The 9,870-nt window shown below is 43.2% G+C and overlaps 1 protein-coding gene across 1 annotated transcript; it reads right to left on the bottom strand.

Moving 5' to 3' along the window:
• Positions 1-8,025: 8,025 nt before the first annotated feature.
• On the bottom strand, positions 8,026-8,340 carry LOC126954505 (40S ribosomal protein S21-like). The gene has a single exon (XM_050790009.1). The coding sequence runs from the start codon at positions 8,338-8,340 to the stop codon at positions 8,128-8,130; it is 213 nt and encodes a 70-aa protein (XP_050645966.1). The 3' UTR covers positions 8,026-8,127.
• Between the last annotated feature and the right edge of the window lie 1,530 nt (positions 8,341-9,870).

Genomic DNA, 9,870 nt, shown 5'->3' with positions numbered 1-9,870 from the left:
CTGGAGGGCGCAGGGAGCGCGCAAGGGCGAGGGAGAGGGCAAATCCCTGGCCCGGCGCGCAGCCGGGCGTCCGCAAGGGGTCGCCGCCCCTGGCCCGTCCAAGCGTCCGTGCGCGCTGCGGCCCGCCAAACCTCACATTCTGCGCTCCCCAAGCGCACAGCCCGGGCCCCGCCGCCCGCTCCGCGGCTCCGCTGCAGCTGCCCAGCTCCCGCAGAGGGCGGTGGGGAGGGCGGGGACGGGGCGGGGCGCGAGGGGGCGGGTCTGATTGCAGGGCCGACGCCGCCGCCTCCGCAAGTGCCCCAAGCGCCCCGCCGCCTCACTAAGCGCCTGGAGCGCAAGCCGGGGTAGAGGGAGAGAGCGAAGGAGGCGGGGCGGCCGGCCCCTCCAGGGAGTGGGCTGGACGTCTCTGGCCGCAAACTCGCAGTACCGCAGCCCGTCGCGCTGCCGCCGCCCCAGCCGGACCAGAGCCGCCCGCCACTCGTGGCCGTTGGCGGGGGTGGGGGGCGCTGCTGCCTACCGCTGACTGAGGCCTGGCGCCTCGCGCAGGCGCGCTGCCCGCGCCTCCGGAAGTGACGGTTCCGGCTCTTGTCACGTGGAGGGGGACCAAGGGAGGTGATTGTGGGGGTTGGGGACTAGGGCAAAGTCGGGGGTCCCTGGTCCGGGGTTGCGCTGGGAGGGTACTGACCAGGCCCGACTTCGAGCAGGGAGGTGGCCCTGGGACTGGCTCCCGCGCTAGTCACGCACCCGGGTCCGTCATGTCGGCTAGGAGTCGCTATGTCACTCTAGGGGCTTAAAAATGCCGCCAACAACTTTACCCATGCTAAGGAACTTCTCTCTTCGTTTCTTAGCCAGTTTTCCAGGCCTTCTCCCTTGAGAATCTCCTTCCGCTCGCCCACCCTGAGCGTGGGACGTGGGAGCAGGACGGAACTGGAGTGGTTTCCAGTAACTGGACTTCTAAAGCCGACTCGGTGTCGTCGCGCTGTGTAGCGGACGCTTGTGCTGGGAAGCGTTTTGCAGTTTATAAATTACTTAGGAGTACTTTAAACATCTCACTCCTGGTGTACGACAGCCATATGGGGGTATTCAGAGCAGGTATTAAGGCCGTTTTACAGACCATTTATCACCCTTCGCTAAAACTTAACGGAGTCGCCCAAGGTCACACAGCTGGCTCGCGGTAACTGGGGACCATTCTTTGATTCATAATTTTTTGCTTTTGGCCACCCTGAAGAAGTAGGTTAGGGTCAGATCGTTGACAAACGGGCAAATCTAGGGCTGTTTGAAAGCAAAAGCGACCACTGCGTCCCCCTCTTAAAGAGATTTGCACCCCCTGCCAAAAAAAAAAAAAAAAAAAAAAAAAAAGCCCCGTTGCATCAATTTTATAAACTTCAGGAGTCTCCTGACTGCAGGGTGAAGCAGCAAAATAAATACGGGAGTAAACGTTCAGGAGTGGTAGGGAATGGAAAACTGTAGAGCCTATGTAAAGAGAGCAGCCAATTCTGAGCTCCAGCCTACTTTTCCACAGAAGAAGATATGCACACACACTGTGCTCAGAAGTTACAGTTTCTTAAGAGAACCAAAAACCTGGAATTTTTTCTAATGTGGCATTTTCCTAATTTTTAAAATATAGATCAAATAAATTGTATCTACAGGGCTCCAGTATGCACCTTCTATGAAAGAAGGTGAATGTGGTTCTATCCCCACCCCATTTCTTTATTTTTAATGAGATAACGGGTAGAAACATTACAAAATGTGCTTAGACAAAAACTTTGAACTTAAAATCCTTGTTCGTTCTTCTCTGCTATTTGAAGAGAAGCTATTTCTGCCAACACTAAAACAGTGCTCTGGATTTAGGCATTTCTGCTACATAACCCACTAAACTAAAATTCTTCATCCAGAGACCTGACCTTTAAAGTAGATTCCAGCTCAATAGAAGTGAGATTATATGTCAGATGATTGATGTGGTGTGGCAGTTGGGGATTTCCATTTAGAAACAAGCTGACCACTTTCGTTGCGGTGGGCTTCATCGTGGAGTCTCATTCCTCCATTTGAATTGTTTTGAATTGTTTTTTAAGCAGAATAATGGAGAGATTAAGTCATTTCATGCAATTCAAAACTGGAGTCAGACAAACATACAAAGTTTGGGCCCGATATAACTTCACCTGATCACAACAAGCCTGCTATAATAAGTTTCAAACTCAGTTTACGAGGATCACTTGAGGCCAGGAGTTCAAAACCAGCATGGTCAACATAACAAGACCTCATCTCTTTAAAAAAAAAAAAAAATTGTAAATTAGCCAGGTGTGGTGGTGGTGCACCTGTAAACCCAGCTACTCAGGAGACAGAGGCAAGAGGATGGCTTGAACCAAGGGATTCAAGGCTGCAGTGTGCTATGATGGCAGTACTGCACTCCAGGCTGGGTGTCTCTTAAAAACAAGAAGTTTGACCAGTCGAAGTGGCTTACGCCTATAATCCCAGCACTTTGGGAAGCCGAAGTGGGTGAATTGCTTGAACTCAGGAGTTCAAGACCAACCTGGGCAACATGGTGAGACTTCCCATATCTACCAAAAACACAAAAATTAGCTGGACATGGAGGGGTGGTGCAGGCCTGTGGCCCCTGCTACTTGGGAGGCTGAGGTGGGAGGATCACTGGAACCAAGGCAGTTGAGGCTGCAGTGAGCTGTGATAGCACCAACTGCACTCCAACCTGGATGACAGAGAAAGACCCTGTCTGTAAGTAAATAAGTCAATATACAATTAAGTGGTAAAGATTACTTATATGTACCAATGTAACTTGACTTTTGATATTAAAATGTATAATTATACTAAATGTATAATTAAATGTGTAATAATGTATAGACCCCCTCTGAAAGATGAGGGTAACACCAAGCAATATGTTGATTTTTTCACCAAGCATGTGGCAAAATTTGGATATCCTCCCATCTTTATAGTACACTAATGACTAATGTCACAATATTCTGTAACACCCCATAACAAACATATAACTTAAAAATGCGAAGACTACTAATAATCGAAAACATTAGCAAGATGTGGTAGTGCAGACCTATGGTCCCAGCTTCTCAGGAGGCTTAGGCAGGAGGATCGTTTGAGCCCAGGAGGTTGAAATTGCAGTGAGCTGTGATCACACCACTGCACTCCAGCCTGGGTGACAGAGCAAGACCCTGTCTCAAAAAAAAAAAGCAAAAATATTGTAGAGTGTTTCCCCCCGTTATCCAGGAAGGATACATTCCAAGACTCCCAGTAGATGCCTGAAAGTGAGGATAGTAACCAAACCATGTATGTATAATGTTTTTTCCTGTATATACATACCTTTGATAAGGTTCAGGGTTTAAATTAGGTACAGTAAGAGGTTAACAATAATAAATTAGAACAATTAGAACAATATAACAATTTCATGGATGGAAGATTCATTTTCACTGTAGATCTTAGCAACCTCAGCATATGATTTTTTTTTAAATTAAGTTGAGAACTTCACCTTTTCATTTAAGGAAAGCACTTTATGCCTTCTCTTTGGCATATTCGAATTGCCAGCATCATTATGCTTGCACTTGGAGCTATTAGTAAGTAAAATAAGGGTTCCTTGAACACAAGCACTGTGACAATGCATCTGAAAACTGGGAAGGCTACTAAGTGACTAACAAGCAGAGAGTGTAGACAGATATACTGGGCAAAGGGATGATTCATCTACCAGTCGGGCTACTCAGAACAGCATGCAATTTAAAATTTACCAATTCTTTTTCTGGAATTTTCTATTTAATATTTTCAGACCATTGTTGACCACAGGTAACTGAAACTGAGGAAAGCAAAACCGTGGGGATGGGGGATTACTATGTTACTAATAACAAGAAGGCCAAACATTTACAAACACTTTTACTACCAAAAGATGTTAACATCTATTGTTAAATCATATTCTTCTAGCAAATTTGTGAAATAATAATGTGTAACCTGAAATCAATTTTTAGGCAGAAATTTAGATATTAAGGGCAGGCTGTAACCAGCAGAAAAACTATATTGAAATTTCTCGTCTTTCAGATTTTTTTCAGAAAATTTTATAGCCATATGTTACTTTCTTACTCCTTAAATTTATTTACTGGCTTACAGTAGATTAAGCATTGTAAAGACTTTCATTTTAATGAATCATGCAATTCTTGGACATAACAAAATACTTTTTATGAGTTAAAAACCTTCATAATACACTGGCTAGTGTTTAGAACAAACTAAAATGCTATGACGTGATCTGAAAGTTCGAGAGGTACAAATACAGAAGTCAAATCCCAGACCCCAAAGCAAACTTTTTTATCAACATACAATATTAAACATGTAGTGTCTTTTCTAATTAATATTAGACTATTAAAATCTGTGCTTATGATTTTAAGAGGTTCCATACATTTTGACCTTTAACATTTTAATGAGTCAACATAATAGAATATTTATTTAAGTAAATAGATCTTTTCCAAATATTCGTGTGTGTGTGTGGGGGGGGGGGGGGTTATAGTCTGATGATCTTCCCAGCATATACTGCAGCAAGGATTACTGAACCTAGTTGCATCACAGTATATATACTCAGAGTGCCCTAATCATCATTATTTGGATTTGAAGGCAAAAAGAATGGGCTCAGTGGTTCAGAGGGAGAAATTTTAGTGAATACAAAGATGTTGGAAGGCCAGGCCTGGTAGCTTACGCCTTGGCACTTTGGGAGGCCAAGGCAGGAGGATTGCTTGAGCCCAGGAGTTCAAGACCAGCCTGGGCAATACAATGAAACCCATCTCGACAAAAAAAAAAAATTTTTTTTAATTAACTGAGCGTGGTGGCGCATGCCTGCAGTCCCAGCTACTCGGGAGGCTGAGGTGGATCGCTTAAGCCCAGAAGGTGGAGGTTGCAGGGAGTCGAGATCACACCACTGCACCATTGCTAATGTTGAAAAATGAAATGTTTCCAATGTCTATATCCAGGAAAACTCTCTTGTGTATTTGGAGTTCCATGCAGAAGGCAGTCTCAGGCATTGTGTTGGTGGAGACATAGCTTCTGTTTCTCTTAGTTACAGTCGAAGTTCCAAGTTCTATAAACAGTTGTAACGTTTCTTGTTGGCAAAGAGAGTTTTTTGCTTTTTTTTTTTTTTCCCCCAAATGTCCAGATGCCATTCTTTGCATGTTCCCAACCACCTCCCAGTAGTAGTGACCAGGTGAATCAAGATGAGCCCAGTGTACAAACTAATCTTTCGGTGCACTTTTTGGGCATTCTTCAGATCATCAGAAATGATGAGATTATTACTGTGTCACCATCTCATGTCATATCCAGTTTTCTGGTTTATTATTAAAGATATACAGCTCAGGAACAGCTGCGTAGATGAGATGCATAGGGCAAGGTACAGGAAGTGGTAGTGCACAAAGCATCCATACTTCTCCAGGTGCACCACCCTCCCACCACCTTGATGTGTTTATCAACACAAAAGCACCATCTTCTAGTTTTACACTCATTATTAGACCATGGAAGAACATCCGATGTGGCTTTCTGTTGGAAAATGAAATTTCTACCAAAAAAAAAAAAAAAGTAGATATGTAGATTCTGGCCATCTTAAACAATGGCATTGAGGTGACTTACAGTCAAAACACAGATATAGAATAGTTTGAGAGGCCGGGCGCGGTGGCTCAAGCCTGTAATCCCAGCACTTTGGGAGGCCGAGACGGGCGGATCACGAGGTCAGGAGATCGAGACCATCCTGGCTAACACGGTGAAACCCCGTCTCTACTAAAAAAAATACAAAAAACTAGCCGGGCGAGGTGGCGGGCGCCTGTAGTCCCAGCTACTCAGGAGGCTGAGGCAGGAGAATGGCGCGAACCCGGGAGGCGGAGCTTGCAGTGAGCTGAGATCCGGCCACTGCACTCCAGCCCGGGCTACAGAGCAAGACTCCGTCTCAAAAAAAAAAAAAAAAAAAAAAGAATAGTTTGAGAAAAGTAAAAGAATTATAATTTTATTTCAATTTGTTTTAGATATATCAATCTTATATATTTATAACTGTATGACTATAAAAATAGATGGAAAGTTGCTGTATAACGAAGATTCTTCTTTAAAAAAATAGATTGCTTCCCTTTACACATTTCATGTTACACATTTCTGATAAAGTCAATATATGATTGTAGCTAACTGCAGGATTCTGAGATCCTTAAACGGGAAGAATTTTGACAATGAGGGAAGAAAGAGTGATTGCTACATTTTGTCTTCTACTGGAAAAATATAACCTAACCCCCATGTATTTTGCATTAAGGTGGCTCTCTAAGACCTATGAGAAGTGAGAAAGACTGACACAGATTAAATAAATGTCCTTATCCCGAAAGGCTTATTCCACTGCCACAATGACCTTCATAAGTCATCTATCCCAATACTTGATTAATCCTTTTTCCTCATAAGTCAGTGTTTTCCTTTGATAACATGTCTTCTATCATCATTAGCCTCACTGTGTTTTACTGTTAAGAATAATTATTTTTCCTTGGCCAGGCATGATGGTTCACACCTATAATCCCAGCACTTAGGGAGGCAGAGGCAGGAGGATCATTCGTAGCCAGGAATTTGAGACAAACCTGGGCAACGCAGTGAGCCTCTGTCTCTACAAAACATTTCTTTTAACTTTTTTAAAATAATATTTTTCCTGCCTAATATTATTATATTATACCAAGTTAAATGGTCATGTCTTTGCTTTCCAAAAAAGTAAAAGTTATAAGGTCTATTAAAAGAATATATATGCCTCCATTATTAAAACAAATGTTTTTAAGATATCAGTAATATTTAAATCCTCTGTTAAAACTACTCCATATCATCACTATACCTTATAAAATTTCATATATGCCTAAAAAAAATCTGATTGTATAGTGCAAAATACCAAGATACTCGCAAATATTCTTAACAGGAAATCTGACTCATTTGACATGAAATACAATTCTGTGATAGAGTTTTGACCATGCTTTTCAAAAAAGCTTGGCGATGCTTTTAAAAGAGACTGCAGGATATAGGCATCTTCACCACCAAGAGAGGCGCTTCGTCCTTACCCAGCAAATGGGGTGGGGGATAAGAGGAGTTCTGTACCTTGTCCTCACGCCTCATGACAGGGATAGCTTTCTCCCTAGAGAAGTATCTGTCCTAGAGTAGGATTACAAACATATTTCTGGATATGTTCTCACCCCCCCCCTTTTTTCTTTTTGAGACAGAGTCTTGCTCTGTCGCCAGGCTGGAGTGCAGTGGTGCGATCTCAGCTCACTGCAACCTCTATGCCCTGGGTTCCAGCAATTCCCCTGCCCCAGCCTCCCAAGTAGCTGGGATTACAGGTGTGTGCCACCACACCAGCTAATTTTTGTATTTTTAGTAGAGACAGGTTTTCACCATGTTGGCCAGGATGGTCTTGATCTCCTGACCTCGTGATCCACCCGCCTCGGCCTCCCAAAGTGCTGGGATTATAGGCGTGAGCCACCACGCCCAGCCCTCCCTCTTCTTTATAGCCCTGCATTTCCTTCCTGTAGACAAGCTACTACCTTGCTCCTGTTAACATTTATATAAAACTTTAGCAGAGTACAAAGTAAGAACTAACTCTTATTGGGCACTTGCAATGTGCCCATGCTATCCTAAAATGCTTTACATGTATTAACTCAGTAAATCTTTCTGACAACACTATATGATAGCGTCTATGATTACTCTTACTTTACAGAACAGAATACTGATGCACGAAAAGATTAGGCACAAGCGCAAGGTCTTATGACTTTAAATAGGGTTCAAAAACAGCTATTATGACTTTATGGCTCATGCTTTTAACCACACCATACAGATTCTTTGAAAATACATGATAAATGACATGACAGCTACAGTCTGAAATGATAAGGTACCTGCTGCTGTACCCTCCATCTACTTATCTTAGATAAGTGTGCCGCCACAGCTTAGGGAACCCTACTATAATAAGTGGGATTATGTTTAATTTCTGATTAACTGAGTATTTTTTTAATGTTTTTTAATTTCTTTTTTTTCTTTTTTTAGGTTTTCACTATTTATTTATGACAAACTTTCCATACCCATGATTCTCTCCAGTCAAAAATTTTTTCAGATGATGCCACTGGCCTTGGCCAATCACAGAATGTAGTCATCTGACATACCCACCCTGCGAATGACCTCGCAGATAGCACAGGTTTTAAACTGGCCGTTAAACCTGCCTATGACCTTGTCAGCCTCCACCACATTCATCTGGATGGATGCATGGTTCTTGACACCAATGATGCGATTACTAGCACAGCCTTTCCGCTGCATGTACAGGTCCACAAGCTCGCCGCTGTAATTCTGCATCTCAAGACCATGCCTGCTGCCACCACACTGCACGCGAGTAGAGAAAAGAAAACAACTTGGTGTCTGTAAAATTTAACAAATATTTGCTAATTATCTGAAAAGGGTAAAGCACTGTAGATTGGGGCAGCTAGCAGCAGCTGAACAAGTTGAATAAAACAAGTCATGGCTTCAGAGTTTACACACTTTTGGAGGGGATAAAGTATGTACAGGACCATATAATAGAGACGGAGACAAATTAGGGGTGGAGATAAGGCTGACTCTAAGTTCTGTACAAATGATGGGTTCTAAGGTCATATTATTATGGTACGTTGCCTTCAAGTCTCCTCCTGGCAGTATGGTGGATGTTGTGATCTTACAAACTTCTGGAGACAGAAAAGCAGCTCTTGTCGGTTTGGAAGCAAATGGACAATTCCCCTGGAAACATATTAAATTCTGCCTCAGTGCGTGGAACTGATACTGAAACTCTATATATTCATGACACATATATGCAAAAGAATCTATTCAAGTTACTGTAGTTACTGTAGAGGGACAGAGAAGAAAGTATTGAAGTTCAATTCAGCTTTTGCTTCAATCATTTATTAAAATTTACATCTTGTTTTACCAGCCTTCTATTAAATGTGGTAGAGACTGTTAACTGAACATGAACAGTGTGCCAAGTAGTGTGTGAACCAGTTCACAATCAGAACCCATACAGTGTGATAAAAATTACGGAATTTCAGAGGTGGAAAGTGATATAATCAATTGGAGAAACTGAAAGGAAGCAGAAAAGAAACATTTTTTTTGAGCACCTAATATGTCTCAGACATTATGATTAGCACTCTCTATATGTTACTTCTTAATCCTCTAACAAGTGAAGTAGATTTTATTACCACTACCTTGCAGCTCTCTACTCCAGCCAGACCTGAAACACTTTCATTTCTTACCAAGCTGTTTCAGGCCCTAATGCTCACTTAGGTTAGAATATCTTGTTCTTTCTCATGATCACCTGATTCAATGGGTGACTATGTGGATCCCAGGGTAACCTCTCCTCTGAGAGCTTTCCTGAGTTCTGCCACCTACCAATCCAGGGTTAGAATGGACTAGGTTCTAGTTTGTACCCCACACTACAGTTTACAGACCCTCAGAACTACATCTATCACTTAACTACAGGGGCTTCCTTACATAGCTGTCTGCCTCTACTGAACTGTAAGAGCTTTGAGGAAAGGGAGCATGCCACAATGTTGCCTTAAAACCCATTGTCGGTTGGGCACAGTGGCTCGTGCCTGTAATCCCAGCCCTCTGGGAGGCCGAGGTGGGTAGATGACCTGAGGTCAGGAGTTCGAGATCAGCCTGGCCAACATGGTGAAACCCTGTCTCTACTAAAATACAAAAATTAGCTGGACATGGTGGCGTGCACCTGTAATCCCAGCTACTCAGGCGGCTGAGGCAGGAATGTTGCTTGAACCTGGGAGGCGAAGGTTGCAGTGAGCAGAGTTCATGCCACTGCACTCCAGCCTGGGCAAAACAGCAAGACACTGTCTCCAAAAAACA

Source organism: Macaca thibetana, chromosome 5 (genome assembly GCF_024542745.1).
Source record: "Macaca thibetana thibetana isolate TM-01 chromosome 5, ASM2454274v1, whole genome shotgun sequence".
In the NCBI taxonomy this organism is placed as follows: domain Eukaryota; kingdom Metazoa; phylum Chordata; class Mammalia; order Primates; family Cercopithecidae; genus Macaca; species Macaca thibetana.
Note: the sequence above shows the minus strand (reverse complement) of the source record. Positions and strands in the feature narration are given on the sequence as shown.